Genomic DNA, 15980 nt, shown 5'->3' on the forward strand with positions numbered 1-15980 from the left:
CTGCCGCAAACCGTTACTGTCGTGAATACTGGCCGCCCACTGAAGATGGCGGCGGAGCTGCATCCGCGGAGCGGAAAGCTAATCGGCCTGTCCAACTCGAACCGAACCGCCCGGCGCAACCAGCCAGTCCAGGAGTTCAACCATGGGCTGGTGCTTAGTAAGGAGCCGCTGAAGGACCGGGATGTCTTCACCGTCCGCATTGACAAGAAGGTAAACAACAACAGGCCCGCTGCTGCTGCGCCTCCTCAGCGGGGAGGAGAGCAGCGGGAATGCGGGAGCAGCGCCTGCGGGACGGGCCGGGGGTCTGCCTCTGTCCGCAGTGACAACCAGGGGGTTTACACTGCTTGACAGCGACCAAGGTTGCTGCAATTATTCAGGGTCATATTACAAACACTGTCAGAGATTTAGCTGGGACACATGGACTTAAAAACACTGTGTGCACATTTTAAACGGATGACTTGGCTAACGATACCTTGCTTGTGTTGCCTTGGTACCGACAGTTAGCCATGCTAATGAGCCGCTAGCCGGAGCAAGCGGTGCGAGCTCAGGCTAGCTGGGGTTAGCTTCTCTGGAAGGTGCTATTGGAGCACTGTTGTGTGTTGACATGGACTTCATGTTGTTTATTGCACGACGGGAGCTTGACTAAGCTTGTTAGCTCTGCTTGGTTCTGTCGGTGACAGTCGTAGGTGCCTGTCAGCCTCTCTTCCTTTCTGGCTCGGTGGCTAATAATACTGCAGTGCTCATACCAGGTTGAGCTAGTGACTCAAATGCTATGTGTGAACCTAAATAGACAACAATGCGGACAATTAGCCGCTGATATTAGTTACCAGTGTCATTATATGATATTCAGTGACGTGTTACTATTACACACATCTTGGTCCAGATATAAAGCATATTCAGACCATGATTCAGACCCTACCAACCTGCTCCTGCAGCCCCGCTGGTGTAAAATGCATGAGGAGTTAGAACACTTATAGGTATAAATCCTAAAATAAGCCACTTTCTCTTTTATTGCAAGGACATTTGCTCTCATTTAACCTATTTGTAACTCAGTGACAATTTCAAGACATTTTACATAAAAAATCAACAAATTATAGGAACAATTTGATTTATTTCTATGTTATCTTTATGTCCATATTGTTGTTTATTCATCCAGACCCAGATATGTTAGTGTCCTTGTTTCCTAAGAAGTTCCTCACATATTCTTGGAAAGGTCTCCCTTTTGTTACACGGAAGATATGTCAGATTTGCCATTAGAAATATACTGTTTACATCCATTTTATTGTAAGGTTTAGTAGTAATGCATCAGTTTTTATTGATTGCATTTTTGCTGGCAGCCAGTAAAAGCTTATCATAGTGCCGATGGCTCTCTATAGCTTAATTGATTATTTTAGAAAGATACATTATCATGCTGAAACTCAACATAAAGTATAACAATATTATCCCCAAAATGTCGTTTATCTTTTCCCATGACTACTGTTCAGTATGAAATGAATACTTGCATATTTTATTTGAGTTGTGTGAAAGAGAAATGTAATTCTTCCTTTCGTACGTTTTTAATCTTTCAACGACTTTCTCTCCTTATCAACAACTCAGACCTCTCCATATCATATCAAGGCCTATCACAGTGTTTACATTCTGGCTCTTATCAGCGTAGTTTGGTATAATGGCTTCTGCCTCTGCAGTCTTCAACCCTTCTGAGTTTGTCAACAACATGTCCGCTCCAGAGTTAGTGCCAACTGGGCCACACACACCCTCAGAATGACACAGTTGGGTTGTTTGGAAAATCTGCCATGATAAGACACAGCAGCATGTGAGACAGTGAGGCTGAACATGTGTTTTAATAGCACCCACTGTATGTGAACGTCAATGATTATCCATCCCTTATGGTGCTCTCAGCCTGATGAGGGCTCTCATAAACAGCCTCATGCTCTGATATGACATGCATCGTCTGTCTGAAAATCAATACTCTTCCATCACGGAGCGCCCAGATGGGCATGACTGGCCATCCTGTCTACTGATGCAGGAGGCAAGCAAATGAAGCTATTCATTGGAATGTTTTACCCAGAGTAGGACGCTGTCAGTGCTTCAGAGTTTGTATGTGAAGCTTTGATCTAAATAAATCCAGAGGAATATCACATACTGTGCGCGTTAGACTTTTGGTGTTGGTTTTAAAATCAAAATGCTCTAAACTTTAGCTTGTATGCTATTGGTCAGCCTATAACAGCTGATTTAATCAATAATTATATTACTACCATTTCTACTTCAAACTACACTCTATAGTGCCAGCTCTTCAGTTACCGTCTAAATCTTATGATAGTAAACTGAACATATTGGAGTTTAGGACAGATGTTTGTTTACAAAATAAACAGCTAGATTTATTGTTGATGATAATAATTGTCACTTGCAGTGCCATAGCAAACATTACCCTTAGAATGTGACTTGTATCATATTATTCTGTTATCAGCAGAGCGATTAGTTGATTGGAGGAAAAATAATGGCCAACATGAAATAATCAATAATTGTTTTATTTGTCTTAAATGCTTGTGTTGTTTTCAGACTATAACATATATAGAAAGTCCTGCATGTCTCTGTTTTACATTAAATGAAGACAAAACGGGACATGTAAAGACCAATAATCGAGAGCCCTTGTTATTAGTTTTGTTTTGCAATATCATAGCCACTATTGAAATGGCTTTATACAGTATATCATGGACTTAGGATGTTACTTATAATGTTGTCTCGATTTGTTTACAAGGTCTGTTAGATGAGAAGCATTTCCTGTTAGTCCTTGCAGTGTCTCGCAGGCTCTGCTATTGAAGCAATTAATTTTTCATTCTTTTTGGAAGCTGCCCAGTAGCCCTACTCTGCATGTATCCTGTAGTTATAGGTCTTTAGAACAGAAAGGGAGGGAGAAGGCTGGGAGGCAGACGCCCACAGGCTTCTGTTACGTAAGAGATCAGCAAAGGAAGTAGATGTCTGTCTCCTCCACACACTGGCCCGGTCAGGCTGAGTTACTACTATATCTGTTAACCCAGATACCCAAGCGTTCGTAGCACACTGCCTTACATCGCACCCGCCACAGAGCGCAGGAGGACACAATGGGAGCACACGAAGGAGAGGAGGCTGTGTAAAAGACAATTTATTGAATATGACACCGTCACGGAGTAAATCTTTGTTTGTTATCTCCTCGGTGCGGAGGTGAGCTGCAGAAAAAGAATCCCAGGAGCCGATCGGGGATTTCAATGTTATGCTCAAGGTCACTTTATCAGGGTGGATATTTGCCAACTTGAGCTTGATTCCCGTGGAGCACCAGGGGGGGGGGAGGAAAGGAAAACGTAGAGGGAAGTGAGATTGATAACAACAATTCCGGGGACTTCATTATTTTTTCTTGAGGAACAAACCGCATGGCTTTTTGTGGGATGCTGTTCTCCGGGGGGGGCAGCGGGTGGAGTGCAGCGAGCCAGGAGATCACTCCTCAGCGGGATGACGCGGGGTTCGTGCCCCTGTGTCGGCGAGCATCTGCCAGGCTGAAATATCTCGAAGCAACACTCCGAATCTCCGCCAGCTGCACTGACTCGGCACTATTGCTGACACGGCACTCCTGTCATCCACAATGAAAAATAGAATTCACCCCCGGAGATCAATAAAGTATGGCGTTATTGTGAGCTGATGTGGAGTCCTCTGTTTCTGGGAAGATATGGATATCTTCTGCAGCCTGTTATGCGATATGATTCCAAAGTCATGCAGACACCAAGGTAGCTTCGAGGTGAAACGGCTCTTCTTTTCATATCTTGAATCTTTGGGAGGACAATCGTGAAGGGGAAGCGTTCTTGCTTGATTATGACTTGCTTTGTGCGCACAGGTTTAATCGTCACAGCTGGGCCGTAAATAGTTAATACGCCATGTTTGTTGAACCTCTTACTGTTGTTTCGGTCGCTGTACAGTTGAAAGGAGCAGACATTATTAAATAAGTGTTTCGTTGGTAAATCAAGTAGCTGAGGAATTATAATTCACTCTACCTTTTGTTGAGTAACACAATAATCCCCACAGATTGTCTAGGCGTTATAAAAAAAATATACATGTGTAAAAGGAAAAGCTAGAGATGATCGTTCTCACTGTATGGAAGCTTTGATGCGCCAACAAAGGATGCCTTTTGGGTTTCAAGTTCAAGTAAATGAGCAAAAGTATACAAGACTAAACAGGAAGTGTGTCATACTCTCTTTTTTGCTCTTTAATCTTGTCTCCTGCAATTGGTCTATATATAGTACGGCTTTGTACATCAATGTGTATTGCAAATCTAATTTTAGAAGTGCTGGTGTACTTGGAGATGAGAAATGAATTAGTTTGACCCTAGGTGAATTCTTCTTCCTCACAGTATTAAGCTATTATTCTCAGACGCACAGTCATTGCTTCTACATTTTGCTATCACATGAGTTAACGTGTTCGATTGTGTCACCGTGTGTTCACACTGTCCTGGTTCATTTTCAAAGCAATGCTCCCTGAGCTACGTTCTTCACTGACAGAAGGACTAAAAATAACAAGATGGATCATACAACAAGGCACACTTTGTTTTTCCTCAGATATCTACCTGCACTTTTTAGCACAGCTCTTCACTCTTTTAACATCACAGCTTAGAGTATTTTTGTGATCGGTGTAACAGCTGCTGAAAACTGTCTTGCGCTATTGTAGGACTTGACCGTGACTAGTCCTTATTGTGATGTATAAACATTTAATGTTCCTCCTCAGGTGAACTCGTGGAGCGGTTCCATTGAGATTGGTGTGACGGCGCTTGACCCTGGTGCTCTGGACTTCCCCAGTAGCGCCACAGGCCTGAAGGGCGGCTCCTGGATCGTGTCGGGCTGCTCGGTGCTGCGGGACGGACGATCGGTCCTAGAGGAGTACGGCAAGGACCTCGACCAGCTCTCAGAGGGCGACCGCGTGGGCATCCAGCGCAGCGCCCGCGGGGAGCTCCACCTCTGGGTGAACGGGCAGGACTGCGGAGCGGCCGCCAGCGGCTTGCCGCCCAAACTGTGGGCGGTGGTGGACCTGTACGGGAAATGCACTCAAGTGACGGTGGTGAGCTGTGAGCCACCGCCACCCTCTACAGAGAAAGAGACAATAGAGCGGGACGAGGAGGTGGATGAGGTGGATGAGGATGAGGAGGAGGATGAGGAGGAGGAGGAAGAGGTGGTGGTGTGTGGGGGAAGGGAGGATGCGGGGATCACGGCACTGATGAATGTGGCAGCAATGAATGGAATGATGAATGGAGATGAAGGTAAGGGGCTTTTTTGTGTCTATCAATATGGTTCTTTTTTTCCCAACCCGTTATCTGGGATTTATTGCTTCACCCCTTTCTCTCTTCTCGCTCTCAGTGCCTGAGCTTAGCTGCAGTCACAACAGACCAGACAAGTTCCCCAACAACCTGGAGCCTGACACAGGTACGGGAACATTTAGATCCGTTGATGCAACATGTGAATCTGGCTTATTGCCAAGTAGCTTTACCTAAACATAGTAAGATGTATTTGGTTCTCTGGAGTTGTTTCTCTGACCAGTATTCACATCCTCCTCTCTCTCCACAGTTCTAACGGAGCACCAGCTCTTTGACGTGTTCAACAACGCAATAGTGTCTTTTTATCGCTCTGAGGATGAGGGTGGAGGGGAAGATGGTGGCGGAGGACCAGGAGGCGGCAGCGGGGCAGGAGGAAATTCAGGATCTGAATCCTCTTCCAGAAACGACAGGGGGAGCAGCAGTGGAGGAGGGGCAGTTAACAGCGACAGTGGGACACCAGGAGGAGGTGTTGGAGACAGTGGAAATACTAACAACACTCCGTCCGGTAACGGAGGGGTGGGGCTGGCGGCCGTGACGGGTGTGATGACGACCAACGACGCGCTGCTCTTCCACGAGAAATGCGGCACACTGATCAAACTGAGCAACAACAACAAGACGGCGGAGCGGAGGAGACCGCTCGACGAGTTCAACAACGGCGTGGTGATGACCAACCGGCCGCTCCGACACAACGAGATGTTTGAGGTGATACAGTCACACCTATTATACACATACGGTAGTACAGCTGGAGAAGCACTACGGTTTATTCACCCTAATGTCTTTGTAGATAGTTGTCACTGTAGTAGAGCCAGCTGGTACTGAAATAATAAATATGACAGTATATCTGACAAAAGGCGTTGCTATTGATAGTTTTATATTTAGCATAAAACAAGAGTAGAGATGCAAAAGATGATGAATTGTTTATGAAGGTAAATTGCCAAATTTCTAAAGAAAAAATGGTAGAAATTCCTTTTCTTGCTATGATTTTATTGATAAAGGTGTTTCTGAAATGTGCAGTCAAATACAGTACACAGTGTATTCTCCCTTTTTAGTCACACAAATGTCATGTACTTTATTCCTGATGGTGCTATTCATTACCTGTGCTTTAACCAGAATAGACAACACAATTCAGTATTATAAAGGGTCAAATCTATTTCTTTTATATTTCAGATCCGCATTGATAAGCTGGTGGACAAGTGGTCAGGCTCAATAGAGATTGGTGTGACCACACACAACCCCAACAACCTCGACTATCCTGCAACTATGACCAATCTGCGATCAGGTAAAACATACACACAGAAACTGCTCTAATCAAAACAGTGGTTGTTCATTGTGAAATGACTGACATTATCCTGGCTGCTTACGTTAGGTACAATCATGATGAGTGGCTGCGGGATCCTGACCAATGGGAAAGGCACCCGCAGGGAGTACTGTGAATTCAGCCTCGATGAGCTCCAGGTTTGTGATGACGCAGACACACACTCTTTCTGCCACCTGCTGTGTGAGTGTGTCTGTTAATAATCTGCATCCACTCCTCTCATCCACGTTCAGGAGGGAGATCACATCGGGCTGATGCGCAAAGCCAGCGGAGCGCTCCATTTCTACATCAATGGCATCGACCAAGGTGAGGCTCACGGAGATGCTTCATCAGGGTGTATGATGCCCCTGCTGGGGGCTTGGAAGTGGGTGGTCACAGTAATGTGGCAAAGCCAACCGTGAAATACAGATGTTCAGATTTGTATTATCCCATGATGCTTTACGTAATTATCTGTTATTGACTTATTGCAAAATGGTTAGGATTAATGGCCGGATACCCACAAACCATGGCTGTTAAAAGCATCTGTAGCTATATTAAGATCTGACTAAAGATACACTACCTTTGTAATTATAATCAATATTACGGCGGGGAAATACAAGTTATTATAAATATGATATCGATATCATGAGATGACTAGATATTCTAATATGTAGCCTTTTCCTGCTTTTAAAGGCTGGTCCAGCCGTATAGCTTTTCTATTATTGGCCCACTTAGTCAATCAATCCAAATCTCATGTATGATACATAATATTGAGGTATTTTGTCCAAATGATTGTGATATTTAATTGTCTTTGTGTATGTACACCAGGGTTCTTACGGTCATTAAAAACCTGGAAAAGTCATGGAAATTCAAAAAGCTAATTCCAGGCCCTGGAAAAGTTATGGAAAACAATATTTTTCCCAAAGTTTTGGAAAAGTCATGGAAATGTAACTAAAGTTGCATCAAATATAATTTATATTTTATCTAATCACCGAAATAGTAATACTATAATGATAATAAATACTGTATCGTAATGAAACGTAAAATGGCATTTAACTGACGAGGTATTCTGCTGGTGAGAGATTTGAGTTGCTTTAGCGTGTAGAAGCTAGTAAGCCTACTATTTGATTTGTTTTAGATAGGCACCACATGTTCAGACCTTATTTTCCTGTTCCATTTTAAAATAAACCATTTTCAGTGGTACCGCTGAGAGTAATTTTTTTGGTCATGGAAAATTAGGTAAAGGTCATGGAAAAGTCATAGAAAATCATTTGTGGAAAAGTGTATGATCCCTGGTACACGCATAACAAACCCAGATACTGTTGGCTGTGGAGCATGTGTGTTTAAAGTTCCTCTGTTTCCCTGCTAACCCCTCACTATCTGTCCCAGGTGTCGCTGCAGCCCAGACCCCCGCCGTTGTCTACGGTGTGGTCGACCTCTACGGCATGGCTGTCAAAGTCACCATAGTCCACAACCACAACCACAGCGACCGCCTCCGACGCAACAACGCCATCATGAGGGCTCTATCGCCCGACGTGGGCCGACGTGGGCCAGCCCTCTCCATCACCCCGGACTCTGAGGGGGCAGACCGCCTGCTCTTCCACCACAACTGTGGCCAGAAGGCCGCCATTATCAGTGAGGGCAGGACGGCGCTGCGGCCACAGTGAGTCCAGCTCCCATGATGCCTCGGAGTTATTTAGAGGCGTTATTATTCTTTACATGGATGCTATTACTTTAAAATCTGTATGGACAACTGACAGCCTTAAGGCAAGCCACTATATTGTTTATTCATACACTGGTCAGTTTTGCTTTCAGAAATGTCTTTTAAACATCTGACTTACACATTTAGGTATTTATTTTATTACACTTGTGTTTTGTATGAACCTTTTTAATATTCACCAAAAAGCAACATAGATAACGAATGATATACAGTACATTTTGAAACAAAACATGTTACTCTTCTTAATGTAGTGTAACAGGCCTGGGCAGATAAAGAGGAAAATGCTAGTGAAGCAGTCACGACAGAGGCAGTGTTCAAATCCAAAAAGAGGCTTTATTGCGGTTCAACTAAAAAATACCTTTTACAATAGAAAGGCTAACGTAGCCGGGCCGCTAACCGACTTACAACTGTTTCCTCACGCTGGGAGTCTCCTGCTCCCTCCATGTGCCACACACAACTGAGCAACTCTAGGTGCTTTTGTCTCCCTTGAGGGAGTGATTAGCACCAGGTGTGAGGTCTCCACACCTGCTCCCAATACTGATAATTGGCAGCGGGTGGAGCTCTCCCACTACTCTGCCTCCCAGTCCCTTACAGTAGGTTATCTTTAGCAATGGAGAATGTGTAGAACTCCTCTACTTCAAACATAAACTGTTACGCATGAATACATTTACAACCCTGCTTCCACAGTGCGACTGACGACTTTAATCACGGCGTGGTGCTGAGCAGCCGGCCGCTGCGCTCCAACGAGGTGTTCCAGGTCCGCATAGACAAGATGGTGGACAAGTGGGCGGGTTCCATCGAAATCGGTGTCACGACGCACAACCCTGCATACCTGCAGCTGCCCTCCACCATGACCAACCTTCGCTCAGGTAACATACAAATATAACAGTGGTATTTCTACTACATTTCTTTGCAAGTCTTGATCTTACAACAAAAACAACTTCTTTGTGTGATTTTTAGGGACGTGGATGATGACGGGTAATGGTGTAATGCACAACGGAACAACAATCCTGGACGAGTACGGACACAACCTGGACCGCCTCAAGGTGAGTGATGTTTGTTTTTACATCTATCACCCTGATTCCTTCCTCCATTATCCTGCAAGGCTTTTCTTTGCCTTTTTCTTTAAATGTAACCCTTTCTTCCGTCTTGCAGGCAGGTGACACAGTAGGGGTCGTGCGGAAAGAAGACGGCAGCCTCCACTTCTTCGTAAACGCCGTTGCTCAGGGCCCCGCAGCCTGGAATGTCCCTCCCAGTGTGTACGCTGTAGTGGACCTCTATGGCCAGGCTGCTCAGGCCACCATCATGGACGACATGGCCATCATGGACGACATGGGTGAGAGGGGGAGAGACACACAGGGCTCCATTTTAAGAAAATAACTGATATTCAACTTTGAAGGGTGTAAACCTATCTCTGTTTCCCCCTTTTCTCAGGGGACCTCTTGCCTCTCACAGAGGACAGCTCCGAGTGTCCCACGGCGATGTCCCCCGGGAGCCCCTGCTCGGTGGGAGGAGCCATCACAACCAACGACCTGCGATTCCACCATCTGCACGGCACGAATGCCGTCATCACCAACGGGGGGCGCACCGCCCTGCGTCAGAACTGCCGCAGCGAATTCAACGACGCTATCGTCATTTCCAACAGGTGAGGAAACATATGACGAATCATTTCCAGTTAATCATATCCACCTATAGATCGTAAAATGCTACTGGTAAGTGTTGTATGGCTTGGCTGGGACACCTCTGTCTTCTGTGGCATTGCTCATAAAGCAGGATTATGAACTGCTCCCATGAGCTAAGAGCAAATTGGCATTCAAAGAATATTTTGTGATGTAGCTTCCTCTGGATTCTAAACTTGTTTTCTCCTTGCAGGTGCCTTCGAGATGGAGAGCTGTTTGAAATCATTATTCAGAAGATGGTGGACCGCTGGTCGGGTTCAATCGAAGCAGGTGATGTTTTTCTATTGTGTTCATACTGCTTTTTTAACATGTGACTACGTTGCATAGTAAAAAATGACCATATATAAATGCTACTGTATGTTGCCTAACCACATGTAAGACTTAACGTGAAAATGTATTTCATGTGTAATCACCACAGATTTTCTCCTCCCTCCTCTGTGTCCAGGAGTGACAGCCATCAGGCCCGATGAGCTCGAGTTTCCCAACACTATGACCGATATTGACTATGACACTTGGATGCTCAGGTAGACCACTTTATATACCTCTAATGTAGGGGTGTCAAACTCAAGGCCCGGGGGCCAAAACCGGCCCGCAACTTCATTTTAAGTGGCCCGTTTATTATACGGTTACATGCCGAACATGCAGAAGCGCGTTGCCCATACACTACATGTCCCACAATGCATCTCAAATATGAATTTTGTTTAGAATTTGACTTTTTTCTTCCACATTTCACATTTTTTTACATTTTCAAATTTTGTACAGATCTTTTTTTAAATCATTTTGTGACATGCACACTGAAGAGACTTGCAATTATTTGCCCTGGACTTCTGCTTTCAGATGTAGTTAATTATGAAGTTATCCAATAATAATCCAATTCAGAGGCAATAATGTAATATAATACATTATTTTATATATATTATATATTTATATATGTATATTTATATAGTTACAACCGGCCCTTTGAGTGCAACCATAATGCTAATGTGGCCCGCGATGAAATTGAGTTTGACACCCCTGCTCTAATGCATATTAACATAACGCAAATGTGTTCTTATCTAATATGAGAAAGAATGAAAAGCCAATTAGATGTGAAATATTTAAATGAGGCTTTTCAGGTCAGACATTTGCAAGATAAAACCATATGAAAATAACAGTAATAATCTCCTTTTTTCACAGTGGAACTGCAGTCATGCAGGATGGCAACACAATGCGCAACAACTACGGTTGTGACCTGGACTCCCTGACCACAGGCTCACGGATTGGCATGATGCGCTCAGCCAGTGGTGACCTCCATTACTACATCAACGGTGTGGATCAGGGTGTCGCCTGCACCGGTTTGCCACCAGGTAAACATCAGCCAGAGATACAGCCGTCTTGAGTTTAGAGTATAGGTTTTATTATGAGCCAAAACTTCATCCATTTCTCTTCTCTCCGTCTCTCTCTCAGAGGTGTATGCTGTGATCGACCTGTATGGTCAGTGTGTTCAGGTTTCCATCACCAGCTCCTCAGGTCCGCTGGACAACAGCCTCTGCACCAGCAACATCACAGAGAAGAGCTTCCCCATCCACTCTCCAGGTACACCTCAGGGTCCCTGCATAGGTCCCCTTAGTTTGCAAAAAATATATAGGCTGATCTTTTGTCCACCAGAATCTTTTGTTTAATCAACACTTTATTTAGTTGAATGATTTAAAGTCTTCATGTATGGAATTTTAAGACCATTTTGGTATTAATGTGTTTTATGTATTGGTTAGTTAGTTAAAAAAATGAATTGTCTTCTGAGCTTCATCTCCATGTTTCTGTTTCTTTTCTGTCTTTCTGTGTGGTTTCAGTAGCAGGTGTTGCCCATCGACTCCACAATAAACATGGTAAGAATGTGGTGTTGCTCGGCGACGGCTGCCAAGGCGTCAGAGTCGGAGGTTACGCTCACGGCATCGTGTTCAGTGCCAAGGAGCTCAAAGCAGACGAGCTGTTTGAGGTAAACAAACAATTGCTTGATTATTCAGTTTCTAATAAATCTGCTACATACCTTGCCTTTTTTTGTTAAAAATATTGTGTCTGCATCAGTAGAAATAAACATTTCTTCAATGACATGGTTTATGTTTGCCTCTCCTAACTGCTACTTGTTTTCCTCTCTCCCTGTCTCTGCAGGTGAGGATTGATGAGGTGGATGAGCAGTGGTGCGGTTCGCTGCATATCGGTCTGACCACTCTGGCACCTCCGGAGCTGCCGTCCTGCCCGCTGTCAGGTCTCTCCCCCTCCCTCCCGCAGCTCCGCACCAAGGTCACCTGGCTGCTCTGCGGCTCTGAGGTCCGTCGCAACGGCGTGCTGCAGCGGCAGAACTACGGCTGCTCACTGGACCGGCTGACGGTGAGCTGCAGCTCCCTGCTCTGTCAGTGCAGTGAGATAGAGGTCACATCAAAGACGTTTAAACCCTCCAGGAGCTTTTCTTCTTTTAAGGATCCATTATAGGAGCCCTTGCTGCTGCTTAAGAATAAAGACGTTGTTAGAGCTGTGAGATTATCAGTCTGAAAGAGAGGGGACTTACAGGAATCATTTCAACATCTTAAATCTCTTTTTTTCTGTGATTCTTTAACGACCTCACCATTTTACTCTCTCATCCTTTTTATTTCTATTTTGTTTTCATGTAAAAATATTGCCAAAGCACTTAAAAGCATTATAGTGTTCTTTTTAATACGGCTATACAAATAAGAAGCACTAGCATTCACCCGAGAGATGTTTATTTGCAACCCAAAAATCCTTATTCCATGCTAACATTAAAGTGAAATGGCTGTGAATAATGTTGTTTTATTTTAATGCAGAAGCCTTTACGTTAAATGTTTTTTAATCTTGATTATTGTTATACTACAGTCAATGATATAAAGGCTATTCAAAATGTAAATTAAAGAGGGAAATGTTTTTATTATGAATCATTATTTTTAACGATCATGCTTCCCCTCGTATAATAAAAAAAAGACAAAAGACACAGGAAGAACACTTCAAAATAAATATATATATATATATATATATATATATATATAGATATTTAAATATTTATTTTTCACGTTGTTTGATTGTTTCTCAGGTGGGGAACCGCGTGGGTGTGAAGAGGTGTAGTGACGACACCATGCACATCTTCATAGATGGAGAGGACATGGGACCTGCAGCCACTGCAGTAGCCAAGGTACACACACACACACACACACACACATACACACACGCACACACACACACACACACACACACCTACAATACACAGCTTCTCAGCCCCACGCAGCCACTGAGCCCTTCTCTCTGTCCCGCTGCAGAATGTATACGGCGTGTTAGACCTGTATGGGCGGATAACGGCGGTGTCCATTGTGAGCTCTTCGTTGATGGAGGACATTGAGAGCGTGAAGGCGCCGTCGCTCTCCTCAGAGAGCTGCAGCGAGGCAGAGGAGGAGAGCACCCCCGTCAGAGAGGTAGGAGCACCTGTCTGTGAACAAAAAGCATTAGTCACTGCATCATTGGACTTTCCCAGAGACACTCACTCTTTATGCTACCTCCAGGTTGAGACCGAGCCGTGTGCACTGGTGCCCACCGCCGTGGCCTTCCTGGAAAACCACGGCAAAAACATCCAGCTGTCCAACCAGAACCTGACAGCAGCCAGAGTGTCCAGCTACAACCAGGGCCTGCTGGTGGCCGCCCAGCCGCTGGCCCGCCAGCAGCTGTTCCAGGTAACATCACTGTTATTGATACACATGTTGATGAGTTTAAAACAAAGACCAGGGAATAATTTCACCAGCAACAATACAAAGAATTAAGACATTCAAAGTCCTCTCTCTCGTCACCAGTTTCAAATCGACCGTCTGAACCCGTCGTGGACATCGTCGCTCTCGTTAGGGGTCATAGGTCACTCCCCCGACCGGCTCAACTTCCCCTCCACAGCCTGCTGTCTGAAGCGCTCCGCCTGGCTGCTGCAGAGGGACTCCGTCTTCCACAACTCCCTAAAGGTACACACCCACACTGACATACATCTGTCTGTCATGTCTCAGTCATTTTAAAAACAGCTGTTAATAAACATATTAAGTCATAGTTTTCGTAAATTAAATGAACGCTGCTTTTCTCCCCCCTCAGATATGTGAGAACTATGGTCCTAATCTGGACACCTGTCCAGAGGGGACGGTGTTGGGTCTGCTGGTGGACACCAACAGCTGTCTCCACCTCTACGTCAACGGCATGGACCAGGGTGTGGCGGCGCAGGACATTCCTTCGCCCTGCTACACCTTCATCGACCTGTATGGCCAGTGTGAACAGGTAACACTACAGATGCAAAGACATTCTAATATTTAAGAACCTCAAACCAAAAAACGGTTGAGCTTCTTGCTCGATGCCTGAAACAATTTATAAATCGGCTTGATTAAAACTTGTCAATTACATTTGAATTCCTCCCGATGGATTAATCGATTCGGCAATACTTAATTAAGAACTCAATTCTATTCAATTAATGCTGTCATCATGATAGGTTACCATAGTAACAAACAACGTGCCAGCTGTGGGTGGAGAGAGTGGAGAAACCCGTTGTCAAGGCGACATGGAGAAGGCGGACATGGTTGACGGTAAGAAGCCACTTGCTTGTTTATCTTTTTTTAGGTTCTGTCCAGTCTTTGAAATATTGATATTACATTTTTTTTATTACGTTTTCTTTTTTTCACTTACATTTTATAAACATACAAAACCACATATAGTTCAGTATACAATTGAATTAAAGACCCATTGAAAAAAGAACAAATAAAACAAGCAAACAGTGACATGGAAGCTTTCTATCCTATTTGTAATGCAACATCATGGTCTGCTTCCAACTCTCAATTTGTGGTGTTGTTCATTTTTCTTTTATATTCAACCTTTTAATTACATTTGTTACATATCAAAAAGACTATCATTTAAATGTCTAATTGAGTTGTATACTTACTTTATCCCACATTTTTGAACCTAGAGAAATGTAGATGATTTAAGCCGCTTCATTTCAGTTGCCTGTCAGATCCGCATGCTTCGGTGTTGTGTTCGTTTGACATAATAAATGGGCTTCTATCAAGTTTTAAGCAACATTTTAAAGTACAATTTGTATATGTTGTTCGTTTTGAAACTATGAATTTGACCCGAATAAAGTATTTAAGCCATTGGAAATCTGGATCTTAAATGATCGGACCTTTGAGGATTATCCGGAGAAACCTCTTTAACGTTATTAACTGAAGGTATTCCCACCTGACTGCTATGAAGGCAATACATGTGTGGACAACAACTCCCATGATACTTCACACCAAGCTGTAGTTTCTGTTATTGTTTTAAATGAGAGACCCCTAGTGGCAGAAATTGAACATTGTGTGTTTGGTCTGTTTTGTTTGTAGGAATCAAAGAGAGTGTGTGCTGGACGCCTCCTCCAGAGGTCAACCCCAACAAGACGTGCGAGTACCAGGCGCTGTGCGCACGCTTCAAGGACCTGCTCACTTTACCAGGTCAGTTTCACCCCAAAGCCTTTCAGTCATCATCTCTGTTTCAGATATAAACTCATGTAACAAATACAACGTTTGTCTCCTTAACAAAGATGGCTATTTTAATGAAGACGCAAAGTACAACCTGTGCTACTGTGAGTCCTGCCACAAGCTCCGGGGCGATGAGGCTTATTACAAGAGAGGAGAGCCCCCCCGGGACTACGCCCTGCCCTTTGGGTGGTGCCGCTTCGCCCTCAGGTGAGAGGACCGGGTCTCAGTCACATTCATGACAGGGGGAAGTTTATTAAATGACCCTTTTGAAGTCACCATTATTGGATGTAATGACTAGGGAATTATCACAAATGCAGGGAGAGAAAAACACTGGGAGTTTTGTGTCTATATCTAAAGCTGAAGACATAAAAACATTCTCTGTCTGTATTTAATGAGTTTTGAACATCTGCACATGTGAGTCTATAAGTGCATGTAC

General features: G+C 44.1%; 2 protein-coding genes across 5 annotated transcripts in view; one reads left to right on the forward strand and one right to left on the reverse strand.

The window, feature by feature from the left end:
* Positions 1-15980, forward strand: part of neurl4 (neuralized E3 ubiquitin protein ligase 4) — a 22079-nt gene continuing 6099 nt past the window's right edge. Inside the window, exons 1-26 of one of the 3 annotated variants that reach the window (XM_034226282.1) lie at positions 1-210; positions 4750-5278; positions 5376-5441; positions 5583-6034; positions 6500-6611; positions 6699-6787; positions 6881-6953; positions 8016-8289; positions 9034-9215; positions 9307-9392; positions 9502-9682; positions 9781-9991; positions 10219-10295; positions 10444-10549; positions 11202-11371; positions 11472-11600; positions 11855-12000; positions 12174-12392; positions 13108-13206; positions 13331-13483; positions 13571-13738; positions 13856-14014; positions 14139-14318; positions 14527-14620; positions 15410-15517; positions 15607-15751. In XM_034226282.1, the coding sequence (XP_034082173.1) occupies positions 46-210; positions 4750-5278; positions 5376-5441; positions 5583-6034; positions 6500-6611; positions 6699-6787; positions 6881-6953; positions 8016-8289; positions 9034-9215; positions 9307-9392; positions 9502-9682; positions 9781-9991; positions 10219-10295; positions 10444-10549; positions 11202-11371; positions 11472-11600; positions 11855-12000; positions 12174-12392; positions 13108-13206; positions 13331-13483; positions 13571-13738; positions 13856-14014; positions 14139-14318; positions 14527-14620; positions 15410-15517; positions 15607-15751 (4373 nt within the window). In that variant the 5' untranslated portion in view covers positions 1-45. The remainder of the gene's footprint in view (positions 211-4749; positions 5279-5375; positions 5442-5582; positions 6035-6499; positions 6612-6698; positions 6788-6880; positions 6954-8015; positions 8290-9033; positions 9216-9306; positions 9393-9501; positions 9683-9780; positions 9992-10218; positions 10296-10443; positions 10550-11201; positions 11372-11471; positions 11601-11854; positions 12001-12173; positions 12393-13107; positions 13207-13330; positions 13484-13570; positions 13739-13855; positions 14015-14138; positions 14319-14526; positions 14621-15409; positions 15518-15606; positions 15752-15980) is intronic. The other 2 variants (XM_034226283.1, XM_034226284.1) reach the window with 2 other exon arrangements.
* hdlbpb (high density lipoprotein binding protein b) overlaps positions 13217-15980 on the reverse strand; it is a 25583-nt gene continuing 22819 nt past the window's right edge. For both annotated transcript variants that reach the window (XM_034226287.1, XM_034226285.1), the window contains one exon: positions 13217-13268. The gene's annotated coding sequence lies outside the window, so the exon portion shown is untranslated. The remainder of the gene's footprint in view (positions 13269-15980) is intronic.

Source organism: Gymnodraco acuticeps, unplaced genomic scaffold (assembly GCF_902827175.1).
Source record: "Gymnodraco acuticeps unplaced genomic scaffold, fGymAcu1.1, whole genome shotgun sequence".
NCBI lineage: Eukaryota > Metazoa > Chordata > Actinopteri > Perciformes > Bathydraconidae > Gymnodraco > Gymnodraco acuticeps.